The 16,396-nt window shown below is 47.6% G+C and overlaps 1 protein-coding gene across 1 annotated transcript in view; it reads right to left on the bottom strand.

Moving 5' to 3' along the window:
* Positions 1 to 6,648: 6,648 nt before the first annotated feature.
* The window catches only part of WDFY2 (WD repeat and FYVE domain containing 2), a 73,502-nt gene continuing 63,754 nt past the window's right edge, over positions 6,649 to 16,396 (bottom strand). The window contains exons 8-12 of the mRNA XM_077312015.1: positions 15,535 to 15,640; positions 11,126 to 11,227; positions 9,265 to 9,395; positions 8,558 to 8,666; positions 6,649 to 7,747 (exon numbers count right to left, since the gene is read on the bottom strand). Of these exons, the coding sequence (XP_077168130.1) occupies positions 7,718 to 7,747; positions 8,558 to 8,666; positions 9,265 to 9,395; positions 11,126 to 11,227; positions 15,535 to 15,640 (478 nt within the window). The 3' untranslated portion in view covers positions 6,649 to 7,717. The remainder of the gene's footprint in view (positions 7,748 to 8,557; positions 8,667 to 9,264; positions 9,396 to 11,125; positions 11,228 to 15,534; positions 15,641 to 16,396) is intronic.

Raw genomic sequence — 16,396 nt, 5'->3', positions numbered from 1 at the left:
ACCTGTGCTGCTGCATTCTAGCCCTGTTGACATTTCCAGAGTGGTGTCATAGAGCAATTTCCAGTAATCCAGCCTAGAGGTGACTGTGGTGTGGATCATAGTGGCTAGTTTGAATGCCAGCAAGTAAGGGGCCAATTGTGGTGCCTGATGAAGATGGTGGAATACCTCACAAGTGCCACTGGCGACCTGGGCCTCCATAGGCAAGGAATTATCCAGGACCACTCCCAGACTCCTGATGGCAGCTGAAGTTGTTACTTGGACCCCATCAGGACCCCATCAGGAGTTGCACTGCCTCGCCTGGGCATGCAGACCCATCCAGAGGACTTAATTTCAGTCAACTGTACTTGAGCCAGTCTACCATGGCCTCCAAACACCTGGACAGAGACTCTCTCTCTGTGTGTGATGGACAGCCATCCACCAACAGATAAGAGTGTCATCATATCTCAATCTGAAGTTTCAGATCAGGCGAGGGGATACATATACATGTTGGATAATATTGGAGACAGAATAGCTCCTTGTGGAACCCCATGTCAGAGCAGACTATTTGGAGAATCTCTCCCCTAGCATGACTTTCTATTCCTGCTCCTGGAGAAAAGATGCAGACGCTTTAGGGCAGCACCTTAGACCCCCACATTGGCTAGTTCAAGAGTGCTGACCACTGCTATTAAATCCAGCAATAACAGCAGCATTGACCCACCTAGATCTTGCTGTCTCTGGGGTGGTCTATGAGAGCGACCAAAGTCATCTCCACCCCATGGACAGGCCAGAAGCCGGACTGGAATAAATGAAGGGCCAATGTTCTTCCAGGAAACACTGTAGCTATTCTACAACTGTATGCTCAACCACCTTGCTCAGAAATGGCAAATGCGGAACTGGGTTGGTTGGCTCAGATGGATCCAGCATTGGTCCCCTAAAATATTTGCAAATACTTCTGTCGCCTAAAATCTGAGCCATTTATATAAATGATAGTTGGAAAACATTTAGGTCAACGAAATCTTTAAATTAAAAAAAGAAAAGAAAAAATAAGTCTTTAAATTTCTTTATACTGTTACGTTTTCTTAACATTTCTGGAAAAATCAAGTAGAGAGGTTTAAGAAAAATACTTTGTCATACCCTTTATTAAAACCAGTCGAAGTGACAGAGATAACAGGTCCCTTGAACTTTTCATCAGGATGGATTTAGAGAACAGATTTTTTTTTATAACCTGCTTTTCACTATCCGAAGGAGACCTAAAGCAGCTTACAAGCATCTTTCCCTTCTTCTCTCCACAATGGACCCCGTTAGGTAAGTGGGGCTGAGAGCTCTAAGAGAACTGCTCTACAAGAACAATTTAAGAAAACTGGGAGTAGCCTACACAGCCACCCAATGGGCTGCATGTGGAGGAGCAGGGAGTTAAACCCAGTTCTCTCACTCATGTTCAATGTAGGTTCTATTAAGATTCCTAGATCCTTTTCACACATACTATTGCCAAGACAAGTCTCCCCCATCCTATATTGGTGTATATGGTTTTTCCTACCTAAATGCAGAGAGAAACAAAGTGAGAGTTGGTGCACATGGGGTGAAATCCCACAGAAAATATCCACTTATTTGAGGTGGCAGTAGAGTGATTTTTACCTCCTTTCTGTGGCTGACCTCTGAGTCCACTGCACAGTGGTCTGGAGGGGGGGCAGCACTCTGCCGTTCGGCAACAGCATTTCCCAGGGAAACTGAACATGGGATTCAATGCATGGACTTCTGGGGCTGTGCTAAGGCCATGAGTCATTCTCTTCTTCTTAAATGCAAGAAAAAAGAGGAGATTGACCTAGTAAAGCTTGGTGGGTGCTGGGACTGAGGTTTACTCAGGGTATCTTTGGGCACCCCAGTTGAAGAGGGATGTAGACAAACTGGAGCGTGTCCAGAGGAGGGCAACAAAGATGGTGAGGGGTTTGGAGACCAAGACATATGAAGAAAGTTTGGGGGAGCTTGGTCTGTTTAGCCTGGGGAGGAGACGACTGACAGGGGATTTGATAACCATCTTCAAGTATTTAAAAGGGTGCCATATAGAGGATGGAGCAGAGTTGTTCTCTCTTGCCTCGGAGGGACGGACCAGAACCAATGGGATGAAATTAATTCAAAAGAAATTCCGTCTAAACATCAGGAAGAAGTTCCTGCCAATTAGAGCGGTTTCTCAGTGGAACAGGCTTCCTTGCGAGGTGGTGGGTTCTCCATCTTTGGAAATTTTTAAACAGAGGATGAATAGTCATCTGATGGAGAGGATGATGCTGTGAAGGCTTAAGGGGGTGGCAGGTTACAGTGGGTGAGCAATAGGATTGTGGGTGTCCTGCATAGTGCAGGGGGTTGGACTAGATGGCCCATGAGGTCCCTTCCAACTCTATTATTTTTTGATCTGGAAAGGCTGTGCAAAGGCAGCGTGGGACTCAACTATTGAGTTACGGATTGAAAGATGGAACAGACTGGTTTTCCACCCTGGCAACATGAACAGCTATGACACACTGAAGATTAAAGGTGAATTTTGTCATAGTGGGTTGAGGCAATTTCATTCCTCCTGACTGTAGATCTACTTCCTGAAGTGTAGGATAACCCTCCAAAGGCTTAAAGATGCTGCCAGTCAAACATGTATATTAGGAGAACAAAGTCTGACCCCAGGGGAACCTCTAAGGCCAACAAAATTTTATTCAAAGTATAAGTTGTTTTTTATACCTCACTTTTCACTGCCTGAAGGAGTCTCAAAGCGGCTTACAATCGCCTTTCCTCTCCCCACAACAGACACCCTGTAAGATAGGTGGGCTGAGAGATCTCTGACAGAATTGCTCTGCAAGAACAGCTCAGGACAGTGACTACTCCAAGGTCACCCAACTGACTGCACATGGAGGAGCAGGGAATCAAGCCTGGCTTGCCAGATTAGAAGCAGCTGCTCTTAACCCTTACACCACACTGGCTGTATTTTTTGAATAAAATTTGTCTTAAAAGGTATCACTGGATCAATCTTTGTTCTGCTGCTTCATATCTACACAACTATAAAGTAGATCAGTTCTTCTGGAGGGGGGGGGAGAAAAAAAGGGGGCTCGGGTTTGGTGCAGAGGAGAGGGGAAACCAAGAGAGAAAGTAGCTCAACAATTCAGACAGAAATCATCTTCTGAACCCTAACCCTGGCCGTTACCCCGCCATCTTTAACCGCTCCTGCGGAGCGTATTAAATAAAAGAGTAATGGCCCTGAGGGTGGGCCCTGTCTGGGAAGTGCCAATTGGTCCCTTCCCTGGACTGACAAGCGGAGCGAAGCGCCTCCCGACTGGGCCCTCCGCTTGTCAGTCCAGTGCAGCACGGCTGCTGATTGGCTGTTTGGTCCGGCAAGCTTTGTGCCTCCCAACCCGCCCCACCCCAACCCCCACCCCCACGAGGGCAAACCTTCGCCCCACGGCGGCCATTCCTCTGCTGGTCACCGAGAGCGAAGGTAGGCCCACTGCCCCCCAGCGCCTGGCGGAAAAAGGCTCCCCAGGCCCCGGAGAGGACGATCGGCAGCTTTTTCCTTGGGGGGGAGGTTCGGGGGGGCCCATCCCTTCCCTTCCCAGCAACCCAGCCCTTCCCACCCGCACGCCTCCCAATTGGGCCCTCCGCTTGTCAGTCCAGCACCAAACTGCCAATCAGCAGCCGCGCATAGCGCGCCTGCTGATTGGCTGTTTGGCCCGGCAAGCACCTTCACGCCTCCCAATCCGCTCCACCTCCCACGAGGGCAAACCTTTGCTGCACGGTGGCCATTCCTCTGCTTGCCGCCGAGAGCGAAGGCAGGCCCGCTGCCCCCCAGCACCTGGAGGAAAAAGGCTCCCCGGCTCACAGAGCAGGCGATTGACCTCCCTGGGGCCTGGGGAGCATTTTCCCTTCGGGGTGGGGGGGGAGGAAAAACGCTCCCCAGGCCCCGGGGAGGACAATCGGTGGCTCGCATAGCCGCCGACCACCCTCTCCGGGGCTTGGGGAGGCTTTTTCCTTGTCAGGGGGAGGTTTGGGGGGGGGGCAGCCCTTCCCACCCACCTGGGCAGCGCTGCCAGGGTGGTTGGAAACAGCTAGCACCCGCTTTATTTTTTTTACAGCGGGTTTTATTACTAATTTGTTAATAAACTACATTCTTGAGTATTCCACAACCAATAACATTGTTTTATGTGAATCCTGGTATTTTAATTCCAGCTAACTATTCAGGCCAAGAATGTGAGCTACTTACTAGCATTGTCCCCATTATCTCTTAGGAAAAGGAACTGTAATCCTGTTTTCTTAAAAATAAACCCTGAATGAGTGTTTTACTGTAGATCTTCACTATTTGAAAGGTGTGGTTTATCCTGGATCTTTTTCCATCTTACCGATATTTTCCAGGATCCCAAATAACAGACCCCAGACTTTTTTTGAAGGAACTCAGGGTCTTCATTATACAAACTTGGCTCAGTTTTTAGCCAATCTAGAAGTCATTTTATACCACCAACTACCGACGCTTCCTTCCACACGACTCCACCAGGAGTCCTTCCAAACACTCACTTATTGCTTTAGAGCAGCTGCCCCCAACCCCCGGCCCAGGGACCGGGACCGGTCTGGATCAGTCGGTACCGGGCAGCAGCTCCTCCTCGTCCTCCCCGGCTGCTGCCTCAGGGGCTGCCCTACCATTCTTCTGCCAGCTCACCTTTGGTGCTCTCACCTTTGGCAGAAACCCCAGTGGGTGGTGGGAAGTCAGGGGGGCCAGCGGGAAAGCAAGCGAAGCAGGGGCTCAGGCGGCGACAACATCCCTCGGAAAAAGACTACCCCCTCCCTCCGGGCCTCAGTAAAATTATCAAGTGTTGACCGGTCCCTGGTGATAAAAAGGTTGGGGACCACTGCTTTAGAATACAGTGTTTTTTCCTCTGCTATTCATTTTTAATATTGCTGTTTTATTTTAATGCATAAAATAAATTTTTTATTTTGTTTTATTTTAATGCAGCTGTTTTATTGGGAACCTGGAGTACCAGAGAGAGTTATGGAGGGAATAACACGTTGCACCTAAAATGTTACAATTGCTATTCATACAACAACCGTTAGGTTGAAAACGGTACAGGAATTCCTCAGGTGTTAAAAGATAGCTTTCCATTAAATACCCAATCAATTTAGAGTCCTATCAAGTTCCTGGTTTTGGGCACAGATTACTAGCTAAGTAACTTAAATGGAATCTGCTGAAACATCTATTATATAGAAGTGCATGATTCACTAGGGGCATAGCAGATCGAACACGAGCAAAATCCCTCAAGGGATTTTCACCCGCTGGCACCCGATATTCCCAGCAAAACAGCTGTGCTATTAGCATCCCTCAAGGGGTTTTCACACCTCCCTAGTTTTGACTACATAAAACTGTGTTAACAGCAACATCCACCTGACAGCAAGTGAATCTGTTCTGCCAGCTTGAACACTTTGTTCCTTCCAGGTTATAGAGGGGTGATGTCAGAAATGGAACAAGTGTAAATGGAACTGCTATACAATGATCGATCGGCACGGGTTCAGCACACGAGAGCAGGCTGATCTGCTGCAAAAGTGCTCTATTGCAGGGGTAGTCAACCTGTGGTCCTCCAGATGTCCATGGACTACAATTCCCATGAGCCCCTGCCAGCGTTTGCTGGCAGGGGCTCATGGGGATTGTAGTCCATGGACATCTGGAGGACCACAGGTTGACTACCCCTGCTCTATTGCACAAGCTAGTCAAGTGCAAGGACGTGGACGAAACTGAGAGGGTGCAGAGGAGAGTGACGAGGAGGATCCGGGGCCTGGGGACCAAGCCCTAGGAGGAAAGGCTGAGGGACTTGGGAAGGTTCAGCCTGGAGAGGAGGCTGAGAGGAGGGGACATCATGGCTCTCTATAATTATTCAAAAGGTTGTCACTTAGAGCAGTGGTCCCCAACCTGCGGTCCGTGGCCTGGTGCCGGGCCGCAAAGGCCAGGGCGCTGGGTCGCAGTTCCCTCTCCCCGCCCCCTCCCGCAGTAAAAAACTTCCCAGGCCGCAAGCTTGCGGCCCGGGAAGCTTTTTACTGCGGGAGGGGGGGGAGAGGGAATAAGGGCCGCGCATGCGCACATGCGTGCTGCGCGGCCGAAATCGTGCATGCAAGGCACTTTCGCACATGCACGAAAGTGCCGCGCAGGTGCGATTTCGGCCACACAGCGCGCATGTGTGCATGTGCGGCTGGGCCGCGCATGCGTGGTGCGTGGGCACGCATGCGCGGGCATGTCTGTCGCCCTGCCGGTCCCCGGCCAAAAAAAGGTTGGGGACCACTGAGTTAGAGGAGGACAGGGAAAGGTTCCTGTTAGCAGCCCATGACAGTAGCAGTGTGACACATGGAGACATACCTTTCAATTCATTCATCAGTGCACAGCAAATCAGATGCCAGCAGTTATGGGGTCACTCACTAGACTTTATAAACAGCTGCCAGAGCTGGACTCAGTCTTCCTGCAACAGGGCCCCTTATGAATTGCTCTGTTGAACTGCATCTCTTATTGGATGCCCATGGATCGACATGCTTAGGAGGAAGCATTTAATCAGGGGTCATTTACAAGAGCGGAAGTGGAGCTTTAAAAAAAAAAACACACACACACAGCGAGAGAGCAAGCAGAGAATTTTAAAATGATCTCAGTGCTTTGAAAGAGGCAGGTTTCATTTCAGCATTTTTATTATTTGGAAAGGGAACTACCTAATAAAGGTAGCAGAATGAAACGTTAAACTCAGCCACAGTCAACCCGGGGGATTACAGTGAGAATTAAAAACAAGTTACAACCACCAGCCATAAAAAACAAAAAAACACCCACGTGCCCGCTTGCCCCACCAGAGAGGTAACAGGAATGGAACAGCTGAAGTCTCCAACCATGCCCCCAAACACCAATCCTAGCAAAACCCCACTGCTATTGCTGGCTCACCTGTAACCTAAATGCCAAGTCCACAGACATATTGGCTACCTGCTTTTCTTTAAAAACCACTGCTTTGAATGGATTTTTATTGTTGTTGGTGAAACCTGGAGGCCTAGACAGCTAGCCAAAGCATTTTGAAATTGCTTGCTAAAGCCAGGATTGATCTTGGCTCTGTGACAGAATATACAGGGTTTTGTCTGCATCTATGTCCCCTCCTCCCTCCCCACCAGTACCATTTATTAGAATGCAATTACAAATGATGTCTCCCCCCCCCCGCCCCCCATTAAAGAACAGTGGTGGCTGCCCAGGGCTTTCACGGCAGAACTTGTAATTCAAGCGTCTTGTTCGACAGAGCTCCATCACAAAACACCAGAAAAGAGGAATTTGTCGCTTTCCATCTCATCTCAGAAGAGAAGACAGCCTCTTCAGGCTACGTTGCAGAAGATGGCTTCTGTAGTGCTACGGATGCCTCCACACCGGACCTTGCGGGTCAACATAGAACACAGAGACTATAAAAACTGCACCGCACACATTTCCCAGACAGATTCCAAACAGCTGAACGGCGCCAGATTGTACAGTTTTGTTTGGTTTTAAAAAAAAACAACAACCACCTTCTGAAGACTGCGAACAAAGAGAAGTATTTTTGTGCAAGAGTTCATGCTGGTTCCGGAAGATCACTTGGGTAACCATCCAGAGGTACTGAAAGTCCTCCCTTATCAGTCATCACAGAGAAATGCATCCCCTTCTGCAGGAGATTCTGCATTATTCATCCCTTTCTTCAGTACACACAGAGTGGTCTTAAGTTCCACTGGCGTATCAAGATACCACAGGAGTCATATCCCACAGCTGTCAAAAGATAGAAAGTCAGGTAAGTTAGAGGGGGAAATAATTTGTTAAATCTATGGGGCCTGGGGGACCAAGCCATAAGAGGACAGGCGGAGGGGACTGGGAATGTTCAGCCTGGGGAAGAGGAGGCGGAGAGGGGACGTGATTGCTGTCTTTTGAGTATTTGAAAGGTGGTCACTTGGAGGAGGGCAGGGAGCGGTTCCTGTTGGCAGCAGAGAACAGGACCTGCAGTAATGGATCTAAATTACGTGCAGAATGAGGAATTATTTTTCACAGTCAACAGTGGAATAGGCTGCCTAAGGAGATGGTGAGTTTCCTCTCACTGACCGTTTACGCACTGGGAACTTCACTGCCCCAGTTCCCGTGTAGGAGCACAAATCGGGGGCGGATGAGGTACACCAGGCCAAATGCTCCCCCATGTGGGTGCAGGAAGAGGTGGGGCAACCTGCCACGACTAAAACTCCAGTCTGCAGCCCGGCATGAAACCTCCAGTGCATAAATGGTCACTGGCAGTCTTTAAGCAGCAGCTGGACAGATACTTATCATGATACTTTAGGCTGACCCTACACTGAGCTGCAGGGCCTGTATGGCCCCTTCCAACTCTATGATTCTAGAAAACAACCATTTCCCACCATAAGTCTGTTGCTGATACCAGTCCCTTCCCCTTGCCGACACAGATTAAAAAAGGGGGAAATACAGGTTAAAAAAAGGGGGGGGGACAACAAGGGTTTTTCCAGCAGGGGGAAAAACAAGATGACATTCAAAGGGACTGAATCCAGTATACCCGTGATTCCTCTCCTGAACTCTTACCTTAATAATCCTGTCTGTCCCAGAGGTCAGCAACCATACTCGGGTTGCATCGAAGTGTACGTGGGTGACGTTGTGCTTGCTGTCGTGGAAAGTGGCTGTGGGGGCACGCCTTGGGGGGAGGAAAAAACAGGCGTGAAATAGAAGACCCATCTAATTGAGTCAAGGGTGGGAACCGTCTAAAGCAAGTGTCACAATTTCTTGCATCTAGACAGCTGTAAGGGGGAAACTTCATTCTTACCCAGGGCTAGGGGAGACACAGGGTGGGTCCTACTGATTTGGGGGCCCTGGTCCAGGGTGGGGCCCCAGAATCACTGGGTCCCCGCACAGCCAGAAGGCACGAATGGCTGTCACAGCCTAAAGCTTGACAGGCCCACAGGCAAACAGCCTAAAGCTTGACAGGCCCACAGAAGAAAAAGCCTGTTCTTTTTCTTCTCCTCCTCACTGGGGGAGAAGTTCTGGGCAATGCCCCCCTCCCCCAGCACGGGCCTCCCCCTCCCCCAGCACAACTGCTCCTGTTGCCTATTGGTTAAGACTGCGCCAGGGCATAGACTGCAATCGTCAAAAAAATCCAAAATAATTTATTTTAATAATTTAGCCTCTAGTAATATTTGGCTTTCCTGTAGAAGCTGACATGCTTTGCGTGGAGGGTGGGGAGTAAACAAAGAAAGCGGGGAAAGGTACGCTGGGAGTCCGGGAGAAGGACTTACTCTTCGTCCGTTATTGACTCGTAGCAACTGTCGCAGACCCTCACTTCAAATTCAAAGCCCATGAGAGGAATGGAAGAACGCTTCGAACTGCATTTGCCGCAGACGGCTTTCCCACACTTTCGGCAGTGATGCTGAAGTTAAAAGCAGAGAAGGATCAGCTGGAGTCAGTAAGGGCATCAGTGCTCATTTACAGCGAGACCCACTCAAGGAATCAGTGTGCAGCTGGCAAAATATCTACAGCACTCTCCTCCACAAAATCCCATCGGCGTATATCAGTCAAGAAGTGGTAACGTATTTGGGAAAGGAGGAAAAGCAACTGAGGACGGAAGGATTTGGAAAACCCTCCCCCCGAGTCTCCAAGCAAATGCTTCATTAACTGAATGCGAAAGCATTGACAAGATTTCTACAGGAGACATTAGACTGATTAACAACCACTGTTTGTTTTTTTTCATTTTCCTGGCAGGAGAATAGGGAAGATCCAGCAAAATGAAAATCTCTGCAAGAATGAATTCTCAGAGGTGGAATCATGAGCTGGAATCCTGTAGGAGAGTTCTGTCAACACAACAGTGTCTCCGACAAAATCCTCTGTGTCTGTAGAGGATTATTTTAGCTGATTCCTCCCCTGCCGTTGCAGGCTCCCTCTATCCACCCACCAAACCCCATCTCTCAACCTGCCTGAAAGAACATACATTTGGGAGGCAGCAGTAACTTCAGTAAAAGGGGAGAGATTTTTGTCTTTTGTACATTGCCTAGGGTCCACCCCACAATAATGAAATTTCAGAGCTGCTCTATAAATTTCTTTTATCAGAAAGGCTAACCGCACCCTAAGGTACAAGCTTATGATGAATATAGTATGTTCAGTAGGGAAATTACGTTGTTGCCCTTTCTCCATCTACCTGAGGTTGTGGCCCTCTTTTACATATATGGCAATTACTGATGAGAACATTTTCATGGTTATCTTTCAGCTTTCTGCAGGGCCTGCAAAATGGAGCTCCTCCCCCAGATCTATGGAAGAGGCCGCATGGCAAGGTAGAGCTGATGGGTTCCCCCCCCCTCATTGTCAGAGCATTACTCTGTTCCTCCTCCCGCTCCTGTATTAGTCTTTGGAGGGGTTAGAAGGGTTTTGTCCACTATGGTTTTTTATTGTTGGAGTCTATTGTGTACATCGACATGTCTGGTTTGATTTTTAATGGGGTTTTAACGGGGTTTAATTTCAGACGAATCTGTAACCCACCACGAGTCAGACATGAGAGTGGCGGGCAATAAGTCCAGTACTAGTAATAGTAATAGTAATAGTAATAGTAATAGTACCCGACTAATGTGAAACTAACTGCACTATGGTTCAAAAGGATCCTGGAGGAATCTACTGTTGGTTACTGCTTCTTTTCTTTTATTTGTTTATCTAGACCAGGGGTAGGTAGTCAAACTGCGGCCCTCCAGATGTCCATAGACTACAATTCTAAGGAGCCCCTGCCAGCGAATGCTGGCAGGGGCTCCTGGGAATTGTAGTCCATGGACATCTGGAGGGCCGCAGTTTGACTACCCCTGATCTAGACTATGTAATTTTTATCAATTAATTGTAATTATGAATTACCCTTGTTCTCATGATGTTTTATATGCCATTAAAGGTTTTTTGAAATTGAATTTGAATTTTGAAGGATCCATTATTTTAAGGAAAGGTTGGGTGGGAAATCATTGCCCTTTCTATTTTATCCATCCATAAAACGGTCCCACAAAAACCAACCTAGAACTGTCAACAGGAACTAAGATGACATTTGAAAATTAGTTTACAGAAGCCAGAAGACGCTGCATCGAGCGGGACAGAAGGCTGTCAGTGATCCAAGAGCTGCATATCACAAACCTGTCTAAGGCCTATTTTCTTGCTATCCCACATTTGTTTGAAGTTCCAGAAGAAAGGCTGGTCGCACTTTTGACAGGAGTCGCTGTCCAACCATTCAGGTGTCTAAATGTAAGAACGGAAGGAGGGGAAAAAGATCCATGAGCAGAGACATGCAGGACAAAAAAAAAGCCACTTAGATTCTAGCTTTGCTAATACGACGCGCCATCCCATGACTATTGCCCAACATATTGTGCAACAAACAGTTCAAAAATCTGTATTCCATATTCGCACGCCTGAATCCACATTATACTGAATCAGATCCTTGGTCCATTCAAGTCAGGATTGCCTGCTCACACTAGCAGCATCTTGCCAGGGTCTTAAGCTGATGGCTTTCATATCATCTACGGTGAGTATGCATTATATCTCCATTGATTTTGACTTATGGTGCCCTTAGAGAAAGCCAGCTTGGTGTTGTGGTTAGGACTGTGGACTTCTAATCTGGCGAGACGGGTTTGATTCCCCTCTCCTCCACATGCAGCCAACTGGGTGAACTTGGGCTTGCCAGGGCGCTGATAAAGCTGTTCTGACTGAGCAGTAATAAATACCAGGGCTCTCTCAGCCTCACCTCCCTCAAAGGGTGCTGTTGTGGGGAGAGGAAAGGGAAGGCAAACGTAAGCCGCTTTGGACTTCTTCGGGAAGAGAAAAGTGGCACATAAGAACCAACTCTCCTTCTTCTTCTTGATTCTGACTTATGGTGCTCTTATGAATTAATAACCTTCTAAACGTCTTATCATTAACAGCCTTGCAAGCAGAAGGCCGTGGCTTCCTTGATTGAGTCATGTTGGGTAGTCCTCTTTTCCTGGCATTACTTCTTCCAAACGGGTTGGCTTCTCACGATGTGACCAACAGATGATAGGTGATACAACCAAACTGAGGCTGTCACATGATCCTTTTTACTGGAGACACTCTTGAGTCGGTTCGGAGCGGGTAGGAGACGAAGCCAACGGAACGGAGGTTGCTGCGGATCGAGAAATGTTCGGTGGGGTCACCTGGGGAGATTTCTTGGCTGAACTCGGTGCCTTTTCCCAGAGGGTTTTCTTTAAACAAAGAGCCCTGCTGCGTCATGCTTTGGGGGTGAACTGCTGGCAAATGCAGCAGCACCCCACCTTATGTTCTTTTCCAAGACAGTGAGTGCAAACACTGTGGTCAACAGAGTGTGGTGATTTAGTACCACATTTAGAGTATTTCTTTAATATTTATTTACTTATCCATTCATTCATGCATGCATACATGCAATTTATATATCGCCCCTCACAGTGATGTCCCGGTGCGCCATCATGGGGGGCTAGAAGTACTGACCGCAGAAAGGAAGTTGGGAACTAAAGCCACCCAGAGTGATGTGAAAGAGAAGCATGGGGGAAAGGAGCACACAGCAATGAGTAAGGCCAGGGGTGGGCAAACTGTGGCCCTCCAGATGTCCATGGACTACATTTCCCATGAGCCCCTGCCAACGAATGTTCATGGAAATTGTAGTCCATGGACATCTGGAGGGCCACAGTTTGCCCACCCCTGAGTAAGGTAATGGGTTCCAAGGGAAGATTATCCAATATGAACAGGCTAATTCGCTTTCTCTTCTAGAACTTTCTTTAAAGGAACGATGCTGGGAAGAACCCTTCTGAACGGCCAAGCAAAAGAGGTGGGTGCCCCCTCCCTTGGACCACATGACCATCCTTTGGGTAGGGAAAGGACAATAGTGAGAGAGAGAGGAGGACCGTCCTCTAGAGGACTTTTTAGCTTGCAAATATGCTTTTCCTGTGGCAGGTCTACTCAGAAGAACCCCTAACAAAGGTCTGCAAAGAAGACTGAAGATTTTCTGTTAGAATTTAGAAACAAGTTTTCAAGGCGTCCCAAGACCTTTGTTTGTTTTTCCAACAACAGGCTAACATCCATCCTTCTGGAGAAAGCACTGGTTGTACTCAGAGCGCAAGCTAAAACAGCCATATGCAATTTAGCAAGAAAGCAATCACAGCTAAGCACAACAGTACGTGCACACAGTATCAAACATGCAGTTTTGCTACTAATTCAAGTGTCCCCCCCGCCCCCCATGTTGCTCCTCCATCCAAGGAACGACTGTGAAATGCTAAGGAGCCCACGTGAGTCATTCATATAGGCAGGGTTAGATCGGCTATCTGTGACGAGACAATAATTTTTTTTCCAGTGGAAAAGTTTGCTGTGGTTGTCCTCTGGTTAACAAGACTGATTAAGAGATAATGGAATCAGTGTGCGTATTTAATTCGCAGAAATGCTGTGTGTCATATACAACCACAAACAGCTGACCTATTCACTGCAGAGAAGTAACAGTTAGTATTCATGTAGTGGGTTGGCGCTGCCAACGTAAGGCTTAATTTCCCAGAGGGCACACAGAGAAGCAGTTTCCTTGGATCTTTGCTTACAGCATCTGATGCACTCAGCATAAGTATAAGTAATGCTGGAGCCATGCTTTCCCCCTCCCTCCACCTGCCACCAATTTCTGAGCCAGACTGCATTTAGAATAAGGTGAACCAGGGACTGGCTTTTAATCTACGCCAGGCTGCATCATAACCAGTAAGTAGTTCTAGTTGTCAGTCAACATCAGCATTTCTCAACGTTTTTACCACTGAGAAACCCCTGAAACATTCTGCAGGCCTCGAAACCCCCCCAGAAGTAGCACAATCATGCAGAAGATGGTTGAGGAGCATAGCTGTGGACACACCCACCTGGGGCCCCTCCCCTTCCCACCCCCATCATTGGCCACTTGGGAGGGGCGGGTAGGTCAACATAGCCATATATATCATCCGATAAATGTTTAATGAATTAAAATATATATATAAAGAATCAATTAACTTCCACCCATTCAGGGTTTCATGAAACCCTGGATGAGAAAGCCTGGTCTATGTACATATCTATTCCTAGGAAATTTTGCTTTGTGGTAGACATTATTAGCACTTCCCAGGATGAAAGAGAGATACGCTGCAGGCTACTTGCTATATGTGAACTCTCAAATTGCTGAATGTAGTGTCACAAGTTTATAAAATTACTAGGAATACAACAGGCGCTAGATCAGGGGGTGGAGTGGAAGAACTCTCCAGACAGCCTTCCCCCTCCCCCCAGGACCTGGAAAGGCTGCAGGCAGCTGATAGGGAACTCACTGGCAGGGGCAGCTCTCACGCAGCAGGGATCTGCAGCCTCCGAACCTCAGAGAGAAGTGGAAGGAGGAGGGGGTGGTCAGGGGTGGGGGACGGAAAGTGATTGGCTGGCCACTGGGCAGACAGGCAAGCCGGTTAGAGGATGAGGCACTCAGAGGTGGGACAGCCGCCCTGAGTGGGTGCTGAGCGCTGAGTGGCACTTAAGGCATGAGACCAGCTCCTCCTCCAAGCCCTTATCAGAAATATTAAGTGGAACGGAAGCCTGGAAGAAAAATAAAGTCTCCCACATTCTTGTAACACTTGGACCTCATCACACTGACAATAACTAGAATAGGGGCCAGCAAAAAAAGGTTTTCACCCAAATGCAATTTGTTCATGGGATCTGCTGCCATGATATGCAGTGATGACCACTGACTCAGAGGGGGCAAAAGGAGTTGTAGAGAAATGGCAGCTAACCACAGTAACAAAAGGAACCTCGTTGTCAAGAGGTAGCCCATCACTTCATTGAAATCCTGCTTGTGGGATTCGCAGAAGTGACTGTCTGGAAACAGAATCCTGCCCTAGGTGAGTCTAACCTTGGCTGGGCTTTTTAGACTGGGGCTTTTGAGTTCCTTCTTCCCTTGTTAATCTGAAGAAGTGAGCAGTGACTCATGAGAGCTCATTCCCTGCCACAAATTTTGCGAGTCTTTAAGGTGATGCCGGACTCTTGCTCTTTTCTACTGCAACAGACAGACTAACACAGCTTCCCCTCTTGACCTATTCCCTTGTTAATGCTGAATGGGCACTGCATTTTGGGCAGGATTACTTCCTTGCTCATGATTTATCTGGATGTCACAAACAGTCACTGCAATCCCATTAAAACAGAGACACACAATTTAGATGAGTGTGCACAGAATAGGATGTCTGAGGTGATAGTTGGTAGGCAAAATTATCCGCTAAAACATCTGTGGGATATTATAAAACCTCTAAGGAAAAGTCTAGCTGAAAATCTCACAATTTTGCCTGGAATTTCTCCTCAGCGTAGTAATGGAAAGGTTTTGTTGCTCATTCAGAACTCTGCCATTCCAACCAGTAGACAGTAAACAGAGAAGCCTTCATGAGGTAAAAATAACAGACAAACCTAAGATGTGACCGAGTTCTAAAAGTCTTTTGAAAATTCGGGCCTTCAGTGAACCCCTCACAGGCTTATACAATTAAATAAGTTGCCATTCCCCTGACCAGATACAAGAAGAACTGAGGATGTACCTCCTGTCTCTCAACATCCATATTCCAGACGACGATCCCTCCATCTGCGCCACAGGAGATAAGCTGGCGAGTGTGATGTGCATAGGAGAGCGACTGGATTTTATCGCTGCAGAGGACAAACCAAAATAAACAATTTTCAGCAATGTTAATAACAAGGAACAGCAGCTTGAATTGTTTGGTTCTTTCTTTTCTGACAAGGTATCCACAGAGCATCTCTCGGAAGGACTGAAGGTCTGAAGTGGAGAAGGCCAAAATCTATATTAAAGGTGCTGTCTGAGAGAAAATATTGTCCATTAAGCAAAAATATATACCTCTGTAATTAGGCAACAGTTCCTCTAAGCCAGTGGTTCTCAACCTTCCTAATGCCACAACCCTTTAGTACATGTTGTGGTGACCCCCAAGCATAAAATTATGCAAGTGTTCTTTCACAGAAATTAAACCGAAACTGACCAATGGTGTGAAGATCCATTGTTTATGATTGTACATAAATTGGTTATAAATTGGCGGGCGCCTTCAGGGGGAGCGGCAACAGTGACGGTGCCCCCGGTCAAGCTGCTTGCCCTGCTGCGACCCCTGTGAAAAGGTCATTCGACCCCCCAAAGGGGTCCCGACCCCCAGGTTGAGAATCAGTGCTCTAAGCAATATGCTCATAAACTACAGATTAGTGTTGAGAACATTTGAGATACTGGAAGTCTAGATTTCCACATTTCCCAACCTGTGGGTCGAAGGTGGGTTGGAAAGCCTGTGAAAGTGGGTCCCAAGGTTTTGCATTGATTTGTGGATGCTCTGTTTCTTCCAAGTGGATAACCATATCAAGTAAATTTGGACTTGTGGGTCACTGTACTAAAAAGTTTGCAACTCC

This window comes from Paroedura picta, chromosome 1 (assembly GCF_049243985.1).
Source record: "Paroedura picta isolate Pp20150507F chromosome 1, Ppicta_v3.0, whole genome shotgun sequence".
Lineage (NCBI taxonomy): Eukaryota > Metazoa > Chordata > Lepidosauria > Squamata > Gekkonidae > Paroedura > Paroedura picta.
Note: the sequence above shows the minus strand (reverse complement) of the source record. Positions and strands in the feature narration are given on the sequence as shown.